Raw genomic sequence first — 27020 nt, 5'->3', positions numbered from 1 at the left:
ACGGGTAGTCCGCGTGGCCGGCGCCCGCTCCGGCGAGCGGCCCGTGCGTCAGGCGGCGCTCTGACCTTGCGGGTTTGTCTGGTCGTGTGTCTCCGCTGCTCCTGGCCCGCCGGCCCCTCACTCGCCGGGAAGATGGCTGCCGTACGCAGGGCCCGCAGTTACTCCCGCTGCGTGGTGCGCTTCTCCGACCGAGAACTCTGCTAATTTCCCCCCGCGGGGAGGACACACGGACCGAGCGGGGGGTCAGCGACCCCCGGGACGGAACAGCGCCGCCGGAGCGCTGGCAGCATGGTGAGCGGGCCCGGCGACCGTGCCCTGCTCCGCGCTGCAGTGCGGCCTGGGGCGGGGGGCGAGGGACCGGCGCCCCGCGGGGAGGCGGTGGGGACTCGGCCGCCGTGGCAGGTGCGGGCGGAGGGCGGCCCGACCCCGCCCCCCGCCCCGTCGCCGGGGGGGACCGGGGGGGTGGGGGCGGTGGCAGCGGCGAGGGGTGTGTGCCCGGGGGCGGGAGGAGCGGCCCCTGGGCTGTGCTGCTGCCGGGCAGCCCTGCTCTGCCCGCGGCCGCCAGGCTCCGGGTGGTGCCTGTGGGAGTGTGCCGCGATCCTGGCCGTGATCCCACCGGGTAACTGCGCCGCAAGGAGGCACGGCCGCCTTCCGCAGAGGATTTTGGGCTGATGAGTGGGGATGCACGATTCAGGACCGATCTAGCTATCCCTAGAAAGACCCGAACAACTCACTGTGTCATTACAGATGAGTGTGCCTTACCTTTATCTTTCTTCCCTCAAAAAACAGCTGGCATAAAGTCACTCAGTGATTTAAATGGCTCTGTGGGCCAGGCACTCTACCTATTTGAGTTTGTGACTTAGCGTATCAGTAGTATTGTTTGGTTCAGTATTGTTTTTCTGACTGCACCTCAATATGGATTCAAGTATCCATGATGAAAACTTGATTGTTCAAGGTTAAACCATTTATGTAATTCAGGAGCTCTTAAAACACCAACGTGATTAAAACTCTTGGTTTTTGACACAGTGTTGTTTCTACACATTGACAGAAAAATGGAGCGACTTCCTCATTTTCTTATGAAACCAAGGGGAATGTTAGCCGTTGGTCAGTGTTTCACTATGTCATGCTTGCTTCTCCTTGGGTTCTGTACAGCTCACATGTAGCCCTGTTCAACTAGTGACAGTCAACTTTGGACTGTTTCTGATCTTGGCTTTATTTTGCTGAAACAAAGCTATTAAAGGATTTGACAGTACAGATAGTTTAGTAAGTGATTGTTGTGCTCTGAGGAAATCAGCATGCAGTCGTTGATTGCAAAACAATTTAAGCTGTGCAAAGAAACTAGTTTTGCATTTGGCAAATGATTTCTAAAGCTTTGCAAACAAACCAGAATCAAATCTACTCAACTGACTTCTTTTTACAGGTTGTGGTCTAATTCAGATATTTACTTTTGACTTGTTGACATTTTGCTGGCTTGACTGGCTACCACTTTTCTCATGGAAAATTCTTTGAGCTGATCAGTACACACTAAGGTTGTCTTACTTTTAAGCAGGATAAAGTCACTGTTCTGTGACAGCTGACTTGTAGCAGGAGGAAGGCCAACAGCATAAAGATGACCAGGCTAGATTTATCCACTAAGTAGTGGTTACAGTACAGTATTCTGTGAACTTCAGAAACTGTAACTACAATTTAAGTATTGTCAAAGTTGGGGCAAGGAGCCAATTTTTACAGGCCACAACCTGCTTTAGGTGTGATCTCGTGAGCCGTCTGCTAGTGAAGATCTTTACTTTGGCAATACCTGTGTTTACTCATTTGTTCTAGCAAAACCATAGGGTTTCAGCAGATCAAATAAGTAGCGGAAAAGTGGTTAATAGAGATCAGTTTTCCAGTCTAGTTAGCCATGCAGTAGCAATGTGAATTAATTGCTTTACTGGTAAATTTAGAGGGATGGTCATTTACGCTGCCACTGCTGCCAGAAGACAAACCTTTGGTATAAGAGTCTTCAGGGCACACATGCACTCAGTATAGAGCAGGTAATGGTGAAACTTTGGTCGTAATCAACTTCGTGATGTTTTTTGACAGCTTTTAGGCTGTGGACTAGGTCTTCATAGTATGGTGTATTTTGTCGTTTGAGAGCACATGTGAGTTTTAAAGAGCGTTGAATGAGATTTTGGGAGCAGTTGGTCCAGAAGCACGACTGACTGTGACTCAGAAATGAAGAAGTAGGGCAGTTGAACAGAGACAAGGGGAGGAAAATCAAGACTCGAATAGATTACTGAAACAAGAAGTTTTCAAACATGAGGTAAACTTCAGCCAGCTTCGTAAATTAATTTAAGAGTAAGAGTTAAAATTATTTAGAAGGTTATTTACAGGCTTCGTGAGTTAAAGATTTTAATGGGCGTGCCTTTATGCACAAGAAGATAATGATTTAGTTTAGAAATTACTAGTTTCTGCATTTTGGAGATAAAACCAGGCTTATTCTACCTAGACTGAGAGCTGACTGGACATAATTCAGCTGCACACCAGAAGCCTTGCATTCTGCACGGGCAGAGGTAGGCCTTATCTGTGTCAGCCCAGTGCCATAATAGCGTACTTACAGACATCCATTTCAGCGCTCACTCCTTCCTAGGCTATCTCCGTTTGGCCAGCGTAGACGTAGTCCCTGGATGCTAAAATAACACGATAGGACTGCTGTGACTCATAGAACATAACTGCCTGCAGTCCAATTCTGTAATAAAACCCCATTAAATTTCTAAATTATTTACTCCTTGCTGGGATTTAATGCTGCTAGTGCTTTGGAGCACTCTGGCTTACCTGTTTACTCCACCAAGGAGTTAAAAATGTGCAGCCTTAAAATCAAAGTGTAGAAACAGATGCAATGTCTGTTCACTTTAAGCGACCAACAATGTCTGTGTTACCAATTCTAAAAGATAAATTGACTGAGGCATCAGTGGAAATATGTTTACAGATGACAAGCCAGTAAGTTTGTGGTCATTTGGGGAACTGGAGACAAGTGCTGCAGCTGAACTCCAGGGAGGTGCTTGTCACCAAGACAAAGAGATTAAACGTCACCTTCCCATCAGGTTTGCCAGTATTCTGTATTTTGATCATGAACTTCCAGGTGCTGTAAGAATTTTATAAATTTTCTGAATGCAAGAATGCTTTGATTTCTGCACTTTGATTATGCAGGAGATAGAGATTTCTTTATGAGAACTCCAAAGAATCTTTCTGACAGGTGTCACTTGAAGTCTTTGAGCACTATCTACAATAGAGAGGAGTGGGAAACACAACTTCTGTAAGTAGTTGTGGTAATCTTAATGCCAGGTTTACCTTCTTAGGGTCTCACTTTGTATTTGTCCTGGTTTGAGCTAGAACAGAACCAATTCTCAGTTCACTGATTTTACTTTGCAGCTAAGTCTCTTCTACGTACTTGCACTTTCTGAAGTGGATGGCATATTTTTTCAGTCAGTGTCTAGCAGTCACAGCTTCTAGCAGTGATAACGTTTGATGTTTATAGTTACTACCAAGGAATGAGGTGCAGAAAGGCTCTGCTTATACTTGCTCCTATAGAAACCAAGGTCACTGCTAAATCTTGTGCCCCATGTTGAAGTGCCATAGTGAAAAGGGTCGCACCTGCAGGGAGGAGCAAGTGGGACAGGATAGGTGACCCAAACCTGACCAACAGCATATTCCATTCCATACACGTCATACTCGATATAAAGCTGAAGGCTCACAAGGGTTAAGCCCTCTTCTTCTATGGCTGGAGTCTGAGGAGGACTCTGTCCCTCCTTCTGCCTTCAGTCCCGAATCCAGTTCCCATCAGCCATGGAGTCCAGTCTGGGACTTTCCCAGTGCCTGCCCTGTAGCATTGATGGTGACGTAATCGGGGGAGTTCGATATTGGTTTTATATATATTTTGTATAAATTTCATTATTTTCTTATAATATTATCTTTTTTAAAAAATTGTTATTGTTTCGTTAAATCTGGGTTTGTTTTTTTTTTCCCCCAACCCATAAATCTCTCTTCCTTACTCTCTTTCTCTTCCCCCTCTGGAAAGGGAGAGGGGTTAATAGGGAGCATTTGCTGTTCGTTTAGTGGCCAGCCCAGCCTTAACTAGTGACAGCATTACATACTTGCAGAACTGTAGAGGTGCATTTAGCGCAGAATGGTAGAAAACCTGGGATACTTCAGCTGCAGGAAGAACTTTAAACAAACGTCTTAGTCTTTGTTGAGGATTTTTTTTCCTTACTGGTATCTTGCTGCTATTATTGTAGTGGCTTGTCGCTAATGCTCAGAATTAGTTTTCCTTTGTTTTAGTATAGATTCCATAAACCTCATTATATTTCACAATGAGAACTCACATCTTTTAAAGTTTTGCTCTTGAACTAGCTATCTAACTTCTATGTAGAGCCCCATTAAGTTTGGTTAAAGGTCTTATTTAAGGTCTTATTTGTCTCACTGCAGTACTGTAAATAAAACCAGCTGTTGGGCTCTCATGCTAGCTTTTTATTTTCTTTTGCAGTACATTTCTTGTTTAGGTTCACTTGTACTTTTTGAGATTCCCATATTGTCTCATAATTTTCATAAAGTAGCTGTTGTTACTTAAAGCACTAGTCATTTTGTGCTTTTGTAAACAAATTGAAACTACTGGTTATCTTTACAATGAGAAGATAGTGATTAAATTTTAATTTCTTGTATCAAGCACACTAATGTTTAATACTGAAGCTTTGGTTCTGTGCTCTGACTTAGACACTGAGTGCATTTATTCAGGGATGATGGCAATGTATTGATGCATGTAAGCTTCAGGTGATACAGAACTGATCTGTGTTGGGTTGATGTGACTGAAATCAAACCCAGCTTCATTGGGTTAATAGGGAAGTGCAAACAATACCAGTAATTTTAAGCTTAATTTTTATAATCAATTAGGATTGATCTGTGGGGTAGGTGGGTAGGACGGGGAAAAGGGGAGTATGCTTGAATTTTTTTTATTGTATGTCCACGACAGTTGTGCTTTGTGAATGTGCTGTAGGGACTTAGGCAGACTCTATAATCATGTCTGACTGCTCTCTACCAGGCAGAAGCTGAAGAAGATTGTCACTCTGATTTGGTAAGAACTGATGACAATGAAAGATCTGGTGAAGCAAATCTTCAGGTATGTCTCTCATGCTAGTGTTTTTTTACAAACATAGTACTCCTGTGATTTAAGCTGCATTGCTTGTGCTCGTTTAGTTACTACGTATTTGTTCCTCTGGAAAATGCTTAATCTGTCTGCCTCTCCAAAAGTGAAATAGATAAATTTTGCATTGTGTGCCAAGTGTCAAATTCAGTCTTCAGTTATGTGTGTAGATGAAAAGAGAGTTTGTGGCAGATTTGGAATTTCTGTGAAGAAATGTAGAAATCTGACAGTAGTTTCTGTATGGATCAAATTCCAGTTTAAGTTGTCACTGTCTTCTGGAGCAGAAAGTTGATAAAAGCAGTCTAATAGAAAAGCGTATTCTCTTACGATACTGGATTTCTGTGTAGTTGCTCCCCAGAAGTCATGATGATTGCAAGAGACGTACAAAACATAACTTCAAAGACACTGAAAAAAAAAGCTTGGCAAGAATTATAACTTGTCTTGTTTCACAGAGCATAGTCCTGTCTTTTTAAAAAAGAAAGGAGTGTAAAGTCTTATTTGTATATTATATAAATTAAAGCCTTGACTGTCGTAAGGCTTAGTATGCTTGTGTAGAAAAGAATAAGTTTTCTAATTTTTAATTTCAAGAGCTAATCGACTTCTTGCTTAAGATAACTGCAGAAACAAGAACATGTCTAGAAAGAATACTTCTTTATGGAGGTCATAACCATAGTACTGACAACTACTTCTTGAAAGATCAGATTTTCTTCTGAGGTGAACAGCAAAAGCCCTTATGTTATTGAATGAGATTGAACAAGTACTTGTGCACTTTTAAAAAAAATTACTATAAAACAACTGCTAACTCTCTGTGTCCAAACTCACTGAAACCATTTAAGACTTGGAAGTGTAAAGCGTAATTTTGAAATTCTTTTTTGTGTTTGTACTTTGTAATTTCTCCTCAGAAGATGTACTGTCTGAATACGTGATACTGAATCAGAATTAATTGGATTTTTTAGGCAGAGCTCCAGATGTTCAGAGCTCAGTGGATGTTTGAGCTCGCCCCAGGTATGAGTTCTAGTGGGTTGGAACCTCTGCCATGCAGAGCATCTTCAAGAGGACCTGGAGTAAAGTCTGTAGATGCCAGAGTGAAACAGGAGATAGCAAAAGAGGAAAAGGTACAAAAGAGAAAGATGTGTAATTTGGGGATTTGTGTGTGTGTGCTAGTATTACAGTATAGCTGTCCTAAAAGCTAATGCTGAATTAAATCTAGAGACAACAGAAGTGGTTAACCTGTTGTCTCCATACTAATGTCTTACTACAATTCTGCACTGATTTTCCTAGTTTTTGTGCTTGACTTCGCATCACCCTCCCAGTCTGCTTTCTGAAAGACTGTAGGTAAGCGTCAAGCAGCAGATAGTTTGTTGATTGGGAATTTCAATTAGGTGCTTGTAGCACATGGATATGTCTTCTCACTCCATTTATGGAATTATTTTATTCATCTCTTCATAGGGTGCAGTAGGTGCAGTAATTAAAGTAATAAAGTCAAGTGACAACGGGCTTGTATTTGTAAGGAATTTAAGAAGTGTTCTGTCTGATTTATTGTGCAGGCAAAAGAACTTTTCCTGAAGGCAGTGGAAGAAGAACAAAATGGGGCCCTTTACGAAGGTAATATGGAGGTCTACAATGAACACCCTTATTGCAGCGGAATCTAATGCTTCCTGATTTATGTGCAAGACTGCATGATGCCAGTGAACTTAAACTGCAGCCTGATAGTAATTTGAGAGCTCAGTTATTCGGATAAGCAAACCGCCTTGCTCTAAAAGGAACCATCATAGCACACTTCTAAGGTTGAGGTGAAGCTAAAGTGAGATCAAGGAAAGAATTTCTAGCTCACAGACAAAATGACAGTAATTTGGAATCTAGCAATTTAATGAAGCAGTGGATTGCTTCTTCATACAACTTGCTTCTTCGTATGACTTTTGTAACATGAAATAAGCATACTAATTAATCAGGGCAATATACTGTATTTCCTGTGCTCAGAGTTTTCTTCATTCCACTTTGAATGTGTTTGGTTTGTTGTTTGTTTGTTTTTTTTTTTAATTTACACAGCATGCTAAGATAGCTTCTTCAAGAATTCCAGAAGTGAATATTTAAATCTGGTGGTCTTATTTTATGAGGTTTGCCATAAATAGTTAAGATGCTTAGCTTGCTTATCCTCTTGCTGTCAGAACTAGTAAAAATGGAAATTCAAAGTTTTCTTCCTCATATTTAGTTTTGAAAGTATATAGGGTAAGAAGCCCATCCTAACTTCCAAGTCCTGTAGGTCAGTAGTGGAGACAGCAGTTTTCTGTTTCTTTCATGGAAGAAGAAGGAACACAGAACATACATGCCATCCTGCTCATCCGCTAGAGGTTTTGGCCACCTTGGTTAAAGTGCAGGTGCAAAGTATGTCAAGATATGCAAAACTGAGAGTACTCTGGAACCTCCTGAACTCAGCCACCTGTTGAATACAAATTTCCTCTCCACCATGGGAGTTTTCCTTCCCTTGCAAGGGATTTCTGTTTGTTGTTCCAGATCTCAAATTAACTGATTGAGACATGACTCCTCAGTATGTAATAAAATTAGTTGGTTCAATTTCTAATTTATTATGTGTTTCTACGGGGCAAAATTACTTTAGGCTAAGGTATTTTGTGTGTTGGGTTAGAATTAAATGTGCAGTAAAAAAAAACATCATAACTAAATCTGGTACTTAATGTGCAATTTAGGAAATCATGCAGTAGATCGTGAAGGTTCTTTCATACCGAGAGTTTCCAAGTAAATAAAAAAAATATGCAAGGAAAGCAGTCTGTTCAAGCATTGTGTATATAAAATGAAAACTGTAACTTCATCTGCTTGAGTGCAGTCCTTGTATGTTAAACATAGCAATAGAGAAGTAGTAATGTCTAACGGAGTTGCATTCACAAAGTGATTTAGGCGTCTGGATTGCATGAATAGGAATCCATTCTTTCTCGGTTTAGTTTGGTTTGAGGCTTAAAGAAACAAAACTAAACTGTTTCTACACATACATCTATATGAGACGTTGGAGACAAGGTCCTATGCCAGACACAGATGTATTACTGAGCGCATGTTGAAAACATCTGTTTTCAGACCACACTTCTATCTGCTGACCTGGCCCAGGTCACCAGAATCCAAGTGGCATTTCAGCCTGCTTCTGAAATCTGCTGATAGCTGCCAGTTATATGCAGCAGCTTCTTCATGTTTAACTACAGTACAGGCTTTGCTGCAAGATTAAATGCTGAAGTTGGCTGGTCTCTGTTTAGCTGGCTGCTGGTATTCCTCATCTTCACCAGCCAGAGGGTACTAGTTGTCAGTCACCGGCCCTGACGTGAACTCAAGGAAACAGGAACACTTACTTGCCCCGAACTCAGGCTTCTCAGACTCAGTGTGTCACATTCTGAACTCCACACTCACTGATTCCTGGTTTTGTTTTTAAGAGTCCAGACTGAGGGAGAGTTGCCTTCTGATCCTGGTATCACCATGTGGGAACACAAAGAGACATGTAAATACATGTATGATCCTAACACCAGTATTAAGAGAGACTGAATGTACATACAATGAATCCACTTAAATTAAGAAGGCTCCACAGAGTTAACTCAGAAGAAAGACATTCTGCAGCTTAAATAACAGTTTGTTTCCACAGGGTGATTTTCCTGGGCCTATTTCACTCCTCAGTCTTTGTAGCATCTTTGGAGTGTTAAAGGCAGAAGTACTTTGCATGCTAGAAGAAACCCAATCTGTCAGTTTTTGTTTCATGCCCAGTAGTCTTGTGCTTGCTACATAGCTTTTGAAAAGACTGCTTTCCTCCAGTCAGGTTCCTCACCCTCAGTGTTTTGAGTGACTTGCTTTTGTGTCTTCTGTAGTTTCCAGGGGTTTGCCAGAGTAAAATTTAATTGGTTTGTGTCTGTTGTTGAAGTTTTAAAATTGCACTAATATTTTGTTGATCTTTCTCACCTTTACAATGTTGTGTATGTCTGAGTGATTTGCTGTACTATACTGGGGATTTAAGGTACCTGCATCATCATTCAAATTCTCTTTCATGTTCCTTATAGTTACTTATGAATATAATGCCTAAAATCTTTATGGCTGGTTGAGAAAGCTTTGCTAGTGCTGGGCAACAATTGAAATGAGAACTTTGTAATGTTTTAATGTAGAATTTTGTACTCCGTAATTGATTTTGTAGTACTTAACATAAATCTGTAAAAGCTGAAACACGTCTGAGAGAGCTGTTTATTCTGAAAGAGTACATGAAGTTTTTCGTTTTGAAAATAGGTGCTTAATGTGCCTCTTCTGTATTGAATTTAAACCTAATCGCTGTAGACTAAATAAGATTTACTAGGCAAAGGCATTTTCCACCTTTTTAGTGCTCTTAGCTGAAGCCATCTCTCTGAAAAAAATCCTTGCTTTGATAAGGTAGTGTAGGCATCAGACATGTTTAAACATTAAACCTTTATTTTCAGCCATCAAGTTTTATCGACTAGCCATGCAGCTTGTACCTGATATAGAATTTAAGATCACCTATACACGGTCCCCAGATGGTGATGGAGTTGGAAAGAGGTGGTAAGTATGAAAATTTACTAATCAAGTGCATAGGAGTACCGAAACCTGAAATTTTGTTTCTAAAGCATATGAGTGCTCTACTGTGATACACAGTTGTAAGTCTCTCAACATTTGTAAAACTTGTTTACTTTCGTTTGAATAGACTGCTTCATAGAAAGTTTACAGATTCATTAGTCCAAGGAGGACTTTTCTATACTGTAGTTCAAAGAAGATAACAGACTTGTTTGGAGCTAGTTAAATTCAAGTGGAAGGGGTACAGATATTTATGCTGTTACTTAAAAAAAGAAAAAAGCATCAGTCACTTTATTACTTTAGATTTCTGATTTTCAGATTTATGAGTTATACATTTAGGATCATCTACAAATTTGTAGATGTTGAAAAGATGAATTAGTAAAAGCTTTGTACCGTGGAATAAGCATTGTAATTAAGTAAGGGAATATACTATTGCTCTTGAGCTGACTAACACAGGCAAATGGGAGAGTTTCCAGTAAGTAGAGCAGTACATTTAGAAGCTCACAGATTGCAATCAGAGTAGTCTAGTCTTTCATCGTTACAAACATCAGAATACTCCTAGCCTCAACACACCAGATGTGTAGCGGTTTAAGGTTGGCCTAACTTGAGCCCAAGACTTACGTTTGAGGACAGGATTCAGGTTAGGGCCAAAATTTCTATTATAGCTCAGATAGTGTAGTGAAGACAAGCTTATGAAACAGAGCTTCCCAATTCACTGCTTACTGGTAGCAGCCATAGATGCTGCTGATAGCTACAAGAAGTCACCAGTTTTAAAACTGAGAATAAAAGAGGAAAGTACAACCATGTCAGTGCAGTATTACTAGCTCAGTCTTGTTGCCTCAGGGCAGTACAACTTCAATGCAGGAGTTAACGCAGTATAAGAGAGTAAGATGAGCTAAGTGCTTTATTTACATCTGTTACTTTAGTTTCTGAATGCATTGCTAGCATGGAATCTTTGCTGTGCGCTTGTGCAGTAGGAAGAATACTGGGTGATAAATTAGTCTTGTAAAAATCTTGGTTTTCTTAGGTTTATTTTCTTATTTTGCCATCGTTTTCTCTACTCTTTTCATTAAGCCTCTCTGACACCAAGTTGGGCAGGAGTGTTGATCTGCTTAAGGATAGGAAGGCTCTACAGAGGGATCTAGACAGGCTGGATTGATGGGCTGAGGCCAACTGTATGAGGTTCAACAAGGCCAAGTGCCGGGTCCTGCACTTGGGTCACAACAACCCCACGCAGCGCTACAGGCTTGGGGATGAGTGGCTGGAAAGCTGCCTGTCGGAAAAGGACCTGGGGGTGCTGGTTGACAAGCAGTTGAAGATGACCCAGCAGTGTGCCCAGGTGGCCAAGAAGGCCAGCAGCATCCTGGCCTGTGTCAGAAATAGTGTGGCCAGCAGGAGTAGGGAAGTGATCATGCCCCTGTACTCAGCACTGGTGAGGCTGCACCTCAAATATTGTGTGTGGTTTTGGGCCCCTCACTACAAGAAAGACATTGAGGTGCTGGAGTGTGTCCAGAGAAGGGCAACGAAGCTGGTGAAGGGTCTGGAGGTCTTATGAGGAGCAGCTGAGGGAACTGGGGTTGTTTAGTCTGGAGAAGAGGAGGCTGAGGGGAGACCTTATCGCTCTCTACAAGTACCTGAGAGGAGGTTGTAGTGAGGTGGGTGTTGGTCTCTTCTCCCGAGTAACAAGTGATAGGATGAGAGGAAAGTTGTTCCAAGGGATGTTTAGATTGGATATTAGGAAAAATTTCTTTGCCAAAAGTGTTACCAAGCACTGGAACGGGCTGCCCAGGGAAGTAGTTGATATACCATCCCTGGAGGTATTTAAAAGATGTGTAGATGTGGCACTTCGGGACATGGTTTAGTGAGGGACTTGGCAGCATTAGGTTAACTATTGGACTCAATGATCTTAAAGGTCTTTTCCAATCTAAATGGTTCCGTGATTCTATGAATTTTCATTCCCTAGCATTTCGTGACAGTGAGGGAAAAATGCCAGTGCTCTTACTTGTTCTTTAAAAGCAGTATATGTGGAGGTGTGTTTTTTCAAGAGATTCTAGTTGCAGTGGTTGTGCTTTCTGAATTACTGTTGTAGGTGTTTCATACAATCTTTGTGAGAAAAAACAGTTTACACAATTACATTTGAAAAAACAATTTACAGCGCGGCCTGTAGGTACTGGGACTGGCCATCATATTTGTCAAAATAAAGGAAGGTATGTTCAGTGCAGCGTCTTATTATAGTCGTTGTTATGACAGGCCCAAACATAATTGTCTTCTCTATAATACTTTAAAACCCATTGGTAGGTCTACTAGTTGCTTGCTTATATTCTTAGCTCATTCTATTAAGCTTGTTTAGAGTAGAATTGAATAATATTAAAAAGTGACTCGAAGATCTCTTAGCTGGCTTGTATACCGAGTCAGGCGAAAGTAAGTGTTTTGTGATGATATCAGGGAGGGTTGTGTAGTCTGTGGTTCCTTACTGCAAGCAAGCATGCACCTATTAAAGGATCCTATCATGACATACAACTTAAATTTCGATTTTTTGAATGTGGTAATGTTCTTTTATCACTTAGTAATCCTTGAAGTGTTCTGATGAGTAGCAAGCGTGTTATTTCTATTCTGCTACCTAGTTCTGCTCCTGAAATTTTTTATGTCTGCCTATTTACAGAATTGGTAAAAAGTAATTCTCCTAAAAGAAAGTTTTCATTCATCATTGATGAATAGACCCAATGAGGATTGCTCTTCAGTGAATAATGCAAGAGTAAAAAAAAATGAAAATCCTTAATTGCTTTCAGTATCTTACATTGTGACAAGGATTACAAAATACAACTTTCTGTCAATGATAATTTATGTCGTGCGTAAGGCTTACCTTAGACAAAGTAAAAGATGAGATTTGTCTTTACATGGGGTCAAGCAATTCTTTTGTGACTTCACTAAAAACAGGGAACTGTGAACTCTCAAATCCAAAAAGAAATTGGAATTGGAATTCAATTAAAAAAAAAAGTTGTTACTGTCAGATGGATTCCAGCAAATTCTAAATGAACTTGATAAAATTGCAGTAGTTGTTTTATTGTATGGTGAAATGAGGTTGTTTTAAATCATATGGGAAACAACTATATTGAGTGAGGGTAAGACAGCAGATTGATGCCAAGATAAGGACATCTGTTGGTATGTTTTGTCCAATATCACAGTTTTGGCCTTCCCCCTTTTCTAGTGTTGAGGATAACAAAGAGGATGACAAAATGGCTGATCTCCTGTCAGATTTCCAGCAGCAGTTAACTCTTCAGGAATCTTCAGTCAAACTTTGTCAGCCTGAGGTTGATGTCAGCCAGACCCATATCTCAGGTATGAGTTAAGATACACTGTAAGAGTTCAGAGGTAGGATTTATAGAGATGTTTCACTCTATTAAAACATTTGTCTCCTTTATTCTGAAGCCACTTTCAAAGGAATGTAGAGTGTCTATTTATTTACTTTTATAGTTAGATGTAAAGGGAAAAAGACCATCAAGTAGCTAAACAGATCTTTTTCTTGTACATGATTTATTGCACAAGCTTTTCCATGTAGTACCACTGCTAAGTAGAATTTTTCAGGATCAGACTCATACTTAAAAGTAGCAACTCCTAGGAACAGACTTGCTGAGGTAAGTGTATTCCAGTTTTCCTTCCAGTTAATGTTTGAAAAAGTGAAACTTCGGGGGTTTTGTTTTGCAAATATTTATTACAGTTCTTCAGTGTGAATAAGAGACAATTGTTCTGTGAAGAATATGCATCTTTGCATTTCCTGGTTTTATCTGATTCTGAATCAGATTTTTACAACAAATATGTTTTCAAGTTCAGCAAGACTATATAACATAGCTAGAAAGGCTCTTGGAGGTTAATGATTTTCAGTGCTTCAGTTCTAGGACAATCATCCTGAGACTTCCTTGTGAGGTGAGATCTAAATTGTAGAGAGTTTATATAAGCTATGAACTCTTTTAATATCAGAAAAGCGTGTGTGTTTTGCAGTCCGAGTTACCAGTTGCTCTCAGAAATCTTCGTGTGATCTCTCGTCTGCTCAAGGAAGGAAAATAAAGTAAATGTAGCAAGCTGTTCAAGTTAAAACATAAAGAAAACAGGCTTTTAAAAATTTTATTTTATTTTAACAACTGTGGCATTGTACACTTGGAAAAGCATCTTTTCTTTTTTTGCCGGTAAAGTCAAGATGTTGTAGACATGACTATAAAATGGTCTCAGGAGATGTCTCTTGAGCAGCAATCTTAGTCTCTTCCTAGTTTTACTTTCTGCCTTTCTGCCGGTCCTGTGTCACAGTATCTTGTTTACCAACTCTTTTGTAGCAGAATGAAAACTGTTAAAATCATGACGTCTGCTTCAGAAGTTAGTAGGCTGGAAAGGATCCCTCCTCGTCATCACAATAGTACAATAGTCACAGACCTGAGCAGCCCAAGCAAAACTGAAACACTGTGAATCCCTCATTCACTAGGAACTTAGAAATGTCGATGACAAGATCAATGATCAAAGGCTTTGGCTGACTGGCGACTATCAGAATGGAAGGTGTTAGCACTAGTAAGAATGGAAGGTGTATACCTGTTAGCACTAGTAAGAGATTTTTAAGCCTTTGTATCTCCTGTTCTCCAAGGCCCTAAGAGTTCCCATACCAAAGAGCTGATAATTGCCAGACACCATGTAGCAATAATGTGCACAACTCTTGTTTATACTGGAATGTTAATTTAATGGTTGCTAATAACAGGCAAAGTAGCAAATTTATGACAATAATAAAACATAGAATTAAGTCAAATTCAAGAGATGTGTGTTAAGTGAATGCAGAAATTGCTGCCCAGTGGGGTGTATGTACTTTTTATCATGTTACTATTCAGAAATGTGAAACTTAAGTTTCATCAAATTTCACAGCAAAACCAGTCTTACTGGATTCATGGGAGTGCAGCAACACAGCTTTTTTAGGAACCATGGGTTTTTTACTAAAAATACAAAGTCTATTAAATTATGGTCTCTGCCATGGTGTTTACAGCTAGTTACTGTTTCATGTACCTTTGTGCCCCTCAGCTATTTTCTCCATTTGATCTCAAAGCAGCTATACTGAGTAAAATCATCAATTCTTACATGCATGTGGTGATACAGTTCAGGCTGTAGGCTCTGGAAAGCAGCAGTAGTTGAAAGTAAATGAAGTCTAATTCCTGATGGTATAAGATTAGTAAACAAGATTATACCCAGCTGAAACAACAGAGAAAAGTTAGGAAGGTAGAAAGATATTAGAAGGAATTTTGGCTTGGTTTTCCAGGGCTTTCTCACTGAACTTCTAATGCTAGGAAAATTGTTGTATGAACTTGTGATGCTTTGATGAGGATTCTGTCATTATCTTGTTTTACATTTGAAAAAGTCTTTCAACACAACAATGCTGTGTGATACCATTTTCAATCACTGGACACAGAATATAGAGTGATATCATATCAATTTCATAGCGGATAGGTTGTTCTTAGGACCTCCTATCCAGTACTGAACTGACCTGAGCTTATTTAGCTTGTCGTGCCAAAGCGGTGCGCTTTGGGGTGATGTTACACACTGGGTCAGTTTGAAGAAATTCCTGCTTCAGAGGCACGATGGGTATGCAATGTTTATGTGGAATTTTTGGTTTAACACCTTACAGTTGTGGATATTTGTAGTCTAAAACTATGTTTTACCCTATTGTCTTATCATAATGAACTTTCAGCTCTTGATCTAGTGGGAGGTGTCCCTGCCCATGGCAGGGCGGTTGGAACCAGATGATCTTTAAGGTCCCTTCCAACTCAAACCATTCTATGATTCTATGATTTTTGTTCTTCCATTATGTGACTTTTTTGTAATATATATTTTTTTTGTTCCCTGGCATCTGCCTACAATGTGGAAAAGTAAGATTTTTAGTGGAAAGTCAGAACTTCAGTAACGGTCAAACCTGGAGTTATAGGTAACCTGTTGATTTATAGGATACCATCTAACAAGGATATTTTTTTTTTCTCTTTGCAGTGTTGCCTATGGAAGTACTAATGTACATTTTCCGATGGGTGGTTTCGAGTGACTTGGACCTAAGATCGTTGGAGCAATTATCTCTTGTTTGTCGAGGATTTTACATTTGTGCCAGGTATTGTAGATAAGTTATCTAGAGTGAAGCTTCTCTCTGCTCTAAGGAAGACAAAAGAGCTTTTTTTACACTCAAGCATATGTAAAGGGTATGTAGAGGTGGATAATAAATCCATAAAGCAAAATTGCCTGTGTTGGAAAGGTGGGTTTAATTTTTTTTTTTCTGCTTTTAGGCTGCTGAATCATCATACATGTAGGACTATGTCCTGCGTTTTCTTCCTATGGCCATTTTCATGTTATGCTCCTCAGAGTGCTAATCAGTTTTTGAATACACCACTAAATACTAAGTTAGATAGTGACTTTACTGTAATAAAAAATGTTGCTGAAAGTCTTACTTGCTCTACCTTGTTTGAAAGAGTTGCAAGGTCTCCAAAATAATGTCTCTCGTGTTGTCATCCTCATATGGCCACGCAGAGAAGTGCCAGGCTGCTGCAATGTTGTTGTTCTCTACTTGGCTGAAAATGGCACTGTGTTCTTGTATTTCACTGGGAGGAGGAAGTGTCTTTCAAACGCTCCAGGATTAAGTAAACTAGTCAATGATTTTAAATGATGAGCTGTCGTTGTTCAAGAAAGTTTCTTTCAGTTGCATCCAAACTAAATAATGGAGTGTGTTACTTTGATACATAAAAGCTAAAAAAAGGTTTGCAGGAAAGTTATGGGGTTTGCTTTTTTCTCATTTTCAATAGAGATCCTGAAATCTGGCATCAAGTCTGTTTGAAAATATGGGGCAGGAGCTGCAATAAACTTGTTCCGTATGCCTCCTGGAGGGAAATGTTTTTGGAAAGGCCTCGCGTTCGATTTGATGGTAAGGTGTACTTTTGGAAATAGTTTTGGGTTTTTTACTGCGTGTAATCATGACAGAAGCAATCAGGTGAGTTTGACATTTGTGACATTATTAGACCTATTCTGAATTTGTTTGGGCTTTTGAATCTGTAGAATATCCGTAAAGAGAAGGGAAGGATGCAAGGGATGAAAAGAAAAACTTTTGTGTATTTAAGTAACAAAAGTAAACTCAAAGGTTTTAGGTTATTGGCTTTTTCATCTTAACTATTTTATGTCTTAATTTTTGTTTGTATACTTACATCTTCCTTTCCTGTAGGTGTATATATCAGCAAGACAAAGTACATACGTCAAGGAGAACAATCTCTTGATGGTTTCTATAGAGCGTGGCACCAAGTGGAATATTACAGGTAGAACTGTAGTACAATGAGTGAGTGAAATGTTTCTCTCTCTTAAGTTCTTTAAATCCAGCCCTTGATATCACAAACATTAATCAGTCTGTAAAATGCAATGAACTACTAGTGTGTAAAGCTATATATATTTTTTAGGAATAGGTCTTAAGAAATAGGATTTATTATGGTAATTAGAGATGGGCTTAGAAACACATTTCATTCTCAGTTATACCATTTCATGTGGATAAAACTTAAAACAGTAACTAATACACATCCCCACAGATCTCCTTCCCCAAATCACTTCTGCTTTACATTTGTTTTCAGCAAAGGGGAAAGAAGTGATTGTACAAGGATTGCCTTTTAACTTATTTCTAACCAGTTGTGAATAATCAAGAGGCTGGGCTTTCTCATCTTGCTGTAAATATCTTGCTGTTTGTTTCCTCAGCCTGTTTTGCTGCTCTTCTTCATCTTGCTGTTCCCAGCATTTATTGTTCCATTTTGCTGTCCCTTCTGAGGCTGGAAACTGTTCATAGAAATCATTGAATCTCATGGCTATTTCTGTAGTCTCACAAACATCAGCACGGTATCTTGAGTACTGTAAAAGCTGATCAGACCCAGAACCTGAAAAAGTCCATATGCCATTGTCCATGATACTGTAATTAAGATTTTGTTGCATTTGTCTCAGTTCATGCTAGGAGTGGAGAAACTTACTTGGGGTCAGTTTTGATTCCAGGGTAGCCTTCTTTGGTTAGAGGTGACAAAACTCCTGAACTTCTACCCTGTTTCATAACTCTTTCATAACTTGGTCTTTTAATCTTCAAAACTCTCCTCTGATCTCTTTTTATCTGTTGTATTGTGTGTGACCAAATGTGTTTTCAAATCCTATTACCTAATAAGTTCTGGGAAACATCCTTTGATTTAAAAAAAAAACCAAACCCACAACAGAAAAAGGGTATGTTTTCTAGGTTTGTATTGTGTACTTATATTTTTGCAGATATTTGAGATTCTTTCCAGATGGTCAAGTTATGATGCTAACAACTCCTGAAGATCCTCAATCTATAGTTCCTCGCTTACGGACTAAAAATACAAGGTTGTTGAAATAAAATATTTGGCTTTACAGTTTTTCATGTTGCTTTTACCTGGCAATTTCTATTTACTTTTGTCCTGGATTCTATATCCAGGCTTAGCAAGACAGGAGTAAAAATACAGTGTTATTTGTATTGTGTTATAGATGTTTATAGTTCTTTTCTGAGAACTACAAAAAAGTTTGGTGTTTATGCAAAAATATCTTTCATTTTAAGGTCCTGATATTGTAATTAGATTTCCTTTGCGGGTTATGTGATTTAAAACTTTTAAAGGAATTAGATGGAAGAATACATGCTATTAGCTTAGTTGTTATTGACTGCCTTCTCACACTTCCTTGACTCTTTGAAGGAAAGTGAAGATTTTGGTGTAATATGACTAAATTATTGCTCGATTTCTTTTTACTGTTTGCACAAACTTGTTAAAAACACGGAAAATCGTTTGCAACATCAGAACAGGTTTGAGCTGTTCACCAAAAGTTTGAAAATATTTAGCAGTAGCCTAGGTAGAACTGACTAACTTGCCTTTACTGTCCTGTCGGGGAAAATTAAAAGCAACCTTCCAAAATGTTTTCATCATTTCGTGTCATCAATGTGCCTGCTACTTTACTAAATGGAAATAAAAAATAGTTTCCGTGATTAGGACATGCAGTCAGTCTTCTTTTCATAGCTGATATTTGTATTATAAATCCATCACTCTTTTGAGACAGAGAGTATTTTTATGCCCTTTACACTATCCTCCTCCTCACCTTCCAGAACAGATGCAATCTTGCTTGGCCATTACCGCCTTTCCCAGGAAACAGACAATCAAACCAAAGTATTTGCTGTAATAATGAAGAAAAAGGAAGAGGTAGGTAGCAAAATAGAATAGAGGAAAAATAGGTTAAGGAGGGGGCTTTTTAAGAAATTTTTTCCCAGACTGAATATTTTAAGGCACCTGAAGGTTTGCATTACACCAGAGGATAAAAAAAAATTAATTTCATTTTTTAAATGGTTTATAAATAAAATATAAATAAGCATGGTGCTTTATCTTACCTTTTTTTCCCAAATCTGTAATAATCTTTTTATTGAGACGGGTAAATATCTATTCACATTTGAGCAACAGTTCCCCCCCTTAGGCTGAATTACCGTGTGTGGTGCTGTTAGGTAGCTTGTTAATGTTGTTAACAAACAGAAGGGAAGGGTGACGAGGTCGTTTTGTGAGATCAGTTTTGACGGTGTGCAGTTATGTTCCACAGCATTGAATAAAACTAAATAAGCAGTGTTCATTAATTCAACTCTGAATGATTTGGACAACTTACATCACGAGACGAGGTGTCTGTCAAGAGAAACTTGTGAAGAGTTAGAAGTGTTACATTACGTTACAATGAGTTTGCATAGTTTGGGTGGTGTCTTCCACGCTTAGGTGAAAACTTCTGTAGTTAATATCCGAATTGATGTATTTTTAAGGAATACTGCTACTTGCTTTTAAGTATGAGAGTTTAACAATTTGTCTCACAGTTACTTAGGCCTCAGGATAAGTAGTTGCACAACATGTTCTTTGTAGGTCATGAAACTTCTTTTCTCTTTGTACAGAAACCAATTGACTACCACAAATACAGGTATTTCCGACGAGTTCCTGCGCAAGAAACAGATCACAGTTTTCATGTAGGACTACAGTTGTGCTCCAGTGGGCGCCAGAGGTTCAACAAACTTGTCTGGATACATCACTCTTGTCACGTAACTTACAAGTAAGTAAATGGAGAATAAGATCAAAGAAGGATACTTAACTCTAGAAGCGCAAGTGACATTAATTTGTCCAGTACTAAGTACAGAAGATGTAAAGACTTAGGAGGCTTTAACAGAATGTCTTAAAAACAGTAACTGGTCCTGATCTGATGTATCGTAATGAACTTTTACATTAAGAAATCCCAGGATTTTAGTAACTTTTTATAATGGTGTGGGAAGCTTCCTAAGTAGTAGAACTTCAGTATTTTAGCCATTTAAAGGATTTATGTGCAGTATTTGAATGATTTCAGAACTGAATCAGGGTTGGGTGACTTAGTGTGGTGCCAATAAAGGGTATGGAAAACATACATTCATGAAGGTGTATTTCTTTTCCTCTGTGCATGTGCAAGCTGGAAATGTCTGTACCCATCATGTGAGAACTGTAACACTTACAAACTACGTAATCCAGCAGAGCAAAGTAGGGGCGTGTGACCAGCTATTCTGATCGCTAACCAGGCAAGACCCACGGCCACTGTTCTTGCACCTGACACTCTAAATTACTGGCAAGTTGGCTGTCCAGCAGTTTGATGTTGGCGTTTAGGGTGGATTTAGGCCTTGTCTTCCTGTCTTAATCTCTATATTCAGTGTTTTTATAGGGACATAGCTCAGCTATTGAGCTATAAGGATACAAAATCTAGGAAGTAAATTACTGGTGGTTGGGAGTATAGGTAACTTCCATAAACAGAAAAATTGCTTTTATAAAAACTGGTATTTTCATACCTAATTTATGAAGAAGTGGCAATATCGCAGACATTCTTTACAGCATGAAGTTTCTGTACTGCTCGGGTCCTGCTGTACCTCTCAGTATGGAGGTGTCCTTTTGACACTAGAATAAAGATGAGTATAAATCACAGCTAGGAAGACGTATGCTTTTTGTCACTGATGTTCAGAAATACTTGGGTTTCTTCTTTTTAAAGTTTTGTAAACATAGAAGTTTTTGCTGTCACTGTATTCTGAATTTACAGTTCTCAGTGGAACAAGTGAAAGGGGATTTTTTACTACAATATCAATATGGTGACTTGAGTGACATCCTGCACTGTTTCAAGTTGTGGAGCTAATAATAAGAATGGAAGGGGAAAATGGTTTCTTTGATATTAAAGTAGAAATGTGTTCTCTATCGTGTGATTCAGCCAACATTCAAACGCTTTCAGAACGGGGCAGTACGAAAGATGCTTACATTCCAGCTGTGGTTTGGTGCGCACGCTGTACTGTGGAACGTGCTTGCATTATTGAGGACTTAAACAGCAACTTTTGTCTATTTTAACTTTTACAATATTCTTTGCAGATCAACTGGTGAGACAGCTGTTACTACTTTCGACATTGACAAAATGTATACCCCTTTGTTCTTTGCACGAGTGAAGAGTTTTACTGCATTTTCAGAAAAACCGCTCTAAGAAACCTTTTCCTCTCACAGCTCTTGCATGAATGAAAGGTTGTAGCTAATGAGCACTTAAGTTATAAATGTGTATATATTTGGAACATTTTAAAATTCTGGGGAATTTCTTGAAGGCAGTATGTTCTATTTGATTATGGATGGCTGGGGGTTTTGAGATCAAGCTTATGAGTGTTAAACACCTTTACTTTGTGACAAGAATTTGATAACAAAGTTTTGTTGTTTGTTTTGGTTTGTTTTTTTTTTTAAACAGATTTTATAGGTCAGTCTGCTTAAAATGTGAGTCTTCAACTGCCTGGACATTTGTCCAAAAGGAATTGTTATAGGAAAATCTCACTGTCCATGGGACAGTGTGTGTGGTCTCTGGTGAAGGCTTGAAATGTGAAGGGGAGAAAGTTGTCTTATCTCTGTTAAACTGTGTGACTTAAAGGAACTTCAAATAAATCTTTTCTTTAAATTAAACTTACTTTGTTTGCCTTTAAGATCTGGCATTTTGTCAACATTAAGAAAATGAAGGGCAAGCAAGCATGAAATATAAAATTTAACCGCAGAGGTCCATCCACACCAATGCAGTGATGTCAGTTCGTCATAAATGTAATTTGATCTTGATAGAAGTTCAGTGGAGCCCGCCTTCTCGACAGGATGGGCGTGAAGGGGAGAGGGATGTGGGCGGTGAGTTGTTCTCTTGTACCGTAGGACGAGTTTGCAGGGCACGCGGCTCTGCTTGGGAAGCGTCACGGTGCAGCGCTGGTGTGTACTGCTTGTGCGTTGGCCCGGTCTGGATGCCCAGAGAAGCAGGGCTCGCTTGGATGTGACTGTAATGTGTTATAACCCTCCATCTAACCTTGCTGCAGATGCTGTAAACCCTTTGAGCATTTGTTGTACTGAGATAAATTTTGAGGCTGCTGTAGATGTTCAGGTGCTGTGTACTGCTAATCATGAAGTGTACCTTGAGGTTTGGTGCAGGTGCTGTATGCTGCTTCTCCTGCCTATATCGCTTGGGGGTGTAGTGCAGACACTGTAATGCCGCTTATTATATATGTATCTTGGATTCTGAAAGAACTGAAGCTTTTTAGTGTAGTTTTTTTAAGCCGTTTTGCATATTTACCTTGGAACATCTCATTTCAAAATACTGACCTGGACTTGAGGACTGAAATGTGAAATCTGTGGAAAGAACTATACTTGTTCCATAATTTATAAAGTGTATCTTTGCAAGGAGCTACATGATTAAAAATACATCAATAAATCATGATTTTGAACATGCAGTCCCTTGGAATTTCTTATTTTGCCAAGAAATCATTATTTTCATAAAAATGATTAGTTAGGAGTTACCATGCATAAACTACATGATAGGCAAGATTGACAGGTGGAAATAACCTCATAATGACTTTTTATTATACTACTTACAGGTTTTCTGAGAAAAGTAGAGAAGCTTTCAGGTACATGAGTTCTGAATGTGTATATCTGAAACATTGTACTTTTTGTAGCTAGTCTAATAAGACTCTGCCTACAACCCTACTCTGGTCCATGTCCCTAGATGATGCTGATTATTTGTTTAGGTATAGTTTTGTCCAGTAACCAAGTCAGAGGTAATAGAAGAGCCTTTCAATTCAAAGCTCTCTTCAGACTTAGGTGCTTCTTCTGAGCTTTTGTTTTTTCTTGCCTTGGCCGTATGTTTGAAATACACTCTGGGCATAAAGAAAAAGCTAGCTAATGTCTTGTTAAAGGTTCAGATGTTGATTCAACAGAAGTCTCAGGCAGTGGTTATTTTAAGATTATACGAAATATTCCTTCACCAAGAAAACTACGTGAGCCTTCTATCTGTAAGACTGAGCTGTGATTAATGTGCTTGTTCCTCTGCATTTAGCAATACAAGAAAGTCAGGCTGGTTTTGTCTTTTGAAATGGTTTGTCAGCAGGTACTATTACTGTCTATTCATGTGCAGCTATTAAAATAGTACTTGTTTCAGCAAAGAAAGGGGTGACTAGTTGCTCTTCCTTCATTCTGTCTAGTAATTTTCAATAGTCCAAGGCTTTAATTGCTAGAGGCTCTATGTTCTTATAATTTAGTTTTATTGTGCTTTTAATTACCATATAAAGACATTAGTTGGTGTAACTAGGTTACTGCCAGGAAATTGTCCTTTACTAATGACATTATTAACTTGAATAAAAGAATAAGGTATAACGTATGCAGTCCCTTTTCCTGAGAGTTTATTGTAAGGGTTGAGACAAGTTCGCTTATAAAAGTGGAAGGAGGGCTACAAGAGGTGACAGAAACATGGTTCTCGGAGCTGTAGGTCTCTTTTATGCATTGGATTAAAGACAGCAGAGTGAACTGCTTTGTGGAGAGAAGATGCTCCAATGGTCAAATGTTATGCTGATTTGACTCAGTCTAATTGGAGATTAGCTCCAGGTAAACCTTTGTGTGTAAGGCTGGGCTGTAGATGGGGCGGGGAAGTGGAGACGGTGTGGTTCAGCGCTCCGAGCAAAGGACCAGCAGTAGCCGCTTCCCGACTGCTAGGTTCAGCTCCTGATTCACTCAGTAACCGTGAGCCAAGCTGGTCAGAATTTCAAAAACGCATGATGTTTACACAAAGTTTTTTGTTTAAAGAAAGAAAGAAAACAGTAGAGTCCATTCTGTGTTTTTTTTAGTTCAAGAAAATTCCCCTGGAATGTGTGCCAGGAAAATTTGTCGACATTAAGCACTTCAATAGTTGCGCCATTTTTTCTGTTTTGTCTTTTCTACTATCCAAGATGAGAAAAATATAAAAACTTAGGTACATTTGCAAAACAGTTTGGATTTCAGAAATTAGTATTACTTAATTACTGTTATTTAGTATTAATTGCATCCGTAAAGAAATCAGAGTTCCATTTGGTGGTCACTCAGTCTGGATTCAAGGTTTGTCCTTTATGCTAAGCCTAGCAGCGTTCATAGTAAAATGACTTGCATAATTGTTTGCTTAAAAGGAACAGCTGGTGCTCTGGCTTGCCTCCATCCTGTCTAGAGTATAGTTCCTGAGTCCCCAAAATAATTCTTAAAACCACAAGTCCTAGATAACGTTCGCTGAAACAAAGGATTTGGAAGAGAAACTAGAGTCTGCTACTGAAGGGAACTTTTGGGGGTGTATAAAAGTGGCATTCTGTCTTAGCTAAAACTGCCTGCACCTTTGGTAGTGTAGCCCATTGGAAAGGGTCCAGATGCACCACACTGATGTGTACCTGACATTCAAGGCAGTAAGAGATGGAGGTTAAAATTATGTAGTATAATATATATGTATAGTGTGATTTTATGGCACATGTATGCAGAGTATGAATAAAAAAATCATGAAACATAACTACTTCTGAAAATAATATTCCTGCATCTTTTAGGATTGACGGCCTTCCTACCTTGGCCACTGCAGGTGTTCTGACATCTTTTGAAGATGTCTGTAGCACATTTATTAATTTAGCCTGAGAATGCTTTTTGAGGAATAGCTGGATGTGATGCAGAGCTAAGAAAAGTACGACTAGTAAATCCTGACAAATTAAAGTATTCTTTAATGTGGAAAGCCAAGGTGAGTAGACAGTTTTTCCACACATTTCATTTCTGAATGAATGAATTTTCCCTTGAGAAGATATGTACAAGCAGTGTGACCCCTACATGTTTCCACCTTAAATTTACACCCAAAGTAAATTTCTCTTTATTAATGTTACTTCCGTAACGGCAAGAGATTGCTAAAATTGCTAAAAGAGACGTTCACTTGCCTGGTTTAGTTTGCATACCTTTTTTGGGGGGAAGGAATTTGATTGATTGATTTTATTTATTTTCTTTTTTCTTTTTCTCCCCCAAAGTAGCATTACCCCTGCAGGTTGTTGCAGCTTAGTAATAAACAAGAGCTTTGGGATGGAGCTTCCTGAGTGTTTACTGGTACCTAAGCACAATGTTGCTGTTCTGCCATTAGGTGGCATGCCACAGTTTGAAGTTATCTTTTCTACTTAATAAACTAGGTATCTTTATGTTTTCCTACAGCTTATTTAAAATCTATGAACATTTCAGGGAGGATAGAGCAAATGCCACAAGCAAGAGTTCAGCACTGCGTTTAGCCTGCCAAGCGTTCAGCTCCTTAGGCTTCTGCACGAGTAAGACGTCCGCGATAACACAGCTGAATGGGAACAAACAGAAAGGCCGGTTCTTCAAAGGGCTTTTAAGTATCTGAATCTCCGAGTGGAGCCTTCAGTCCTGAGTTTGCTGACAGCCTCCAGACGGGATCTGAAGCAGCCAGTATGCAGCACAGAGATATCCTTGTGTGGCGAAGGAAGATGCACTGAAAAGAAGCGCGTCTTAACCACTGCCACTTGGAGAGCGTGTGTTCCCAAAGCAGTGGTCATGGTTTCAGTCCCTGCCGTGCTCTGGGTGTTTCTGTTCAGAGTCCAAGTTTGCTGGGGCAAGGTGGTTGGCCCTAAGCAGGGCCAGGCAGACATGCTTTTGGGGGGGTTTGGTCATCCTGTCCTGCAGTGTGGGCCGTGAATCTATCTTCCATGCGGATCTCCCCCAAACTCATGTTGCACTGCCTGCTGCATTTGGGAAGCAAAAAGGAGCAATCCTTTCTTGTTTTTTTAAGAAGATACTGCAGGGGTGTCTCAGTGCAAGCGGAGTGCGGGAAGCTCCTTCCTGCACTCCTAAGAAACTGGGTTTAGGTCTAATACGTCACACTTCAGTGCTTATTTACCTGGGTTGACCAATTAAGCTATGTTTGTAGGGGCATTAATTTTTATCAGCTCTCAGTTACACATTTGAAGAAAGAAAAAAGTACAAAAGAATGGTCCTTTTTCTCCTCTTTTCCCTAAAGTCCAGTGTCCTTACCTCCTGACTTGAGCTGTGGTCACACAAATAGCTGACTTTGCTTTTAAGACAACTCAAGGAGCAGACACCTCAGGACTGGTGGGGAATGGGATTCAGTGGCTTAGTGTAGAGGAAAAGGCACAAATCTCTTCATATTATGAAGGAAATTTGCTAAACATGTATGAAAGTAGTAATTGGTTACAATCAGTTTTCATTAAGCGTACACATATCAGGGGTTTTAAGTTTTTTTTTTTTCCTAGCTGGTGTATCCCAATGGCTGTGGGATAGAGCAGCAATGCTGGAGATCTAAACAGACAGAGCTTAATCTTTTTGACACGATGTCTGACACAATGTGCAGAATGAAAATGCTCGGTCCTGAGCTACCTGGCATCTGCACCAATGCCTGCAGAGCCGGCTCTGCGCCTGCTGGGGACCGCTGGCCCGTGTTTGGTAACCCACATGTGCAGAAAGGGCCAGCTGCACTAGAAGCTACTTAGCAGAAACTGTATTTAAGCTAAATGTACACATTTCCAGCACAGCCAAATCTTGCCCTGTACAGATTAATATAGGGGTGGATGTCATCAGTCTGATTGCTCCTCAAAAGCTTTTCCATTTTCTCTTCGTAGTAAGCATTGTTAACTCACAGCTGGTTTCAGCTGAAACCTTCTTCCCACACCTCGCAGGTTTTTTTGGGGTGTGTGGGGGATACCCAAGGAAGATATTGCTCCTCTTATACAACCTTCAAGAAGACTTTTGGAATTCAGGGTACTTCCCACAACTTCTGGACTTTGGTTTCAGTAAAAGTCAATGAAAAGGTCTTTAATTTGTTTTGGATAATGTGACATCTGCCTTAAATGACAAACGCAAATATAACGGGTTGGTTCAATGCTGCCTGGAAATTTAATCACATGGAGAAG

The 27020-nt window shown here is 39.5% G+C and overlaps 1 protein-coding gene across 3 annotated transcripts; it reads left to right on the top strand.

The window, feature by feature from the left end:
- The first annotated feature begins 131 nt into the window (after positions 1–131).
- On the top strand, positions 132–22547 carry FBXO9 (F-box protein 9). 3 transcript variants are annotated; one of them, XM_086482497.1, is made up of 13 exons: positions 132–291; positions 5072–5149; positions 6130–6288; positions 6721–6778; positions 9631–9730; positions 12951–13081; positions 15755–15869; positions 16555–16673; positions 16968–17058; positions 18035–18130; positions 18879–18972; positions 19698–19852; positions 21175–22547. In XM_086482497.1, the coding sequence occupies exons 1-13, from the start codon at positions 289–291 to the stop codon at positions 21281–21283; spliced, it is 1308 nt and encodes a 435-aa protein (XP_086338623.1). In that variant the 5' UTR covers positions 132–288; the 3' UTR covers positions 21284–22547. The 3 variants fall into 3 exon arrangements, with proteins under 3 accessions (XP_086338623.1, XP_086338625.1, XP_086338626.1); XM_086482499.1 differs by having other exon boundaries at positions 20240–21213; XM_086482500.1 differs by lacking the exon at positions 132–291 and adding an exon at positions 2532–2549.
- The last annotated feature ends 4473 nt before the right edge of the window (positions 22548–27020 follow it).

This window comes from Leptosomus discolor, chromosome 2 (assembly GCF_034619465.1).
Source record: "Leptosomus discolor isolate bLepDis1 chromosome 2, bLepDis1.hap2, whole genome shotgun sequence".
NCBI classification, from domain to species: Eukaryota; Metazoa; Chordata; class Aves; order Leptosomiformes; family Leptosomidae; genus Leptosomus; species Leptosomus discolor.
The sequence above is the reverse complement of the archived record's forward strand: the minus strand, read 5'-3'. Positions and strand labels throughout refer to the sequence as shown.

Bases quoted from the DNA above. Each gene is read 5' to 3' on its own strand.
- FBXO9 (XM_086482497.1), top strand. The intron at 15,870-16,554 runs GTATTGTAGATA...CATTTTCAATAG, and splicing joins GGATTTTACATTTGTGCCAG to AGATCCTGAAATCTGGCATC. The intron at 19,853-21,174 runs GTAAGTAAATGG...TATTCTTTGCAG, and splicing joins TCTTGTCACGTAACTTACAA to ATCAACTGGTGAGACAGCTG.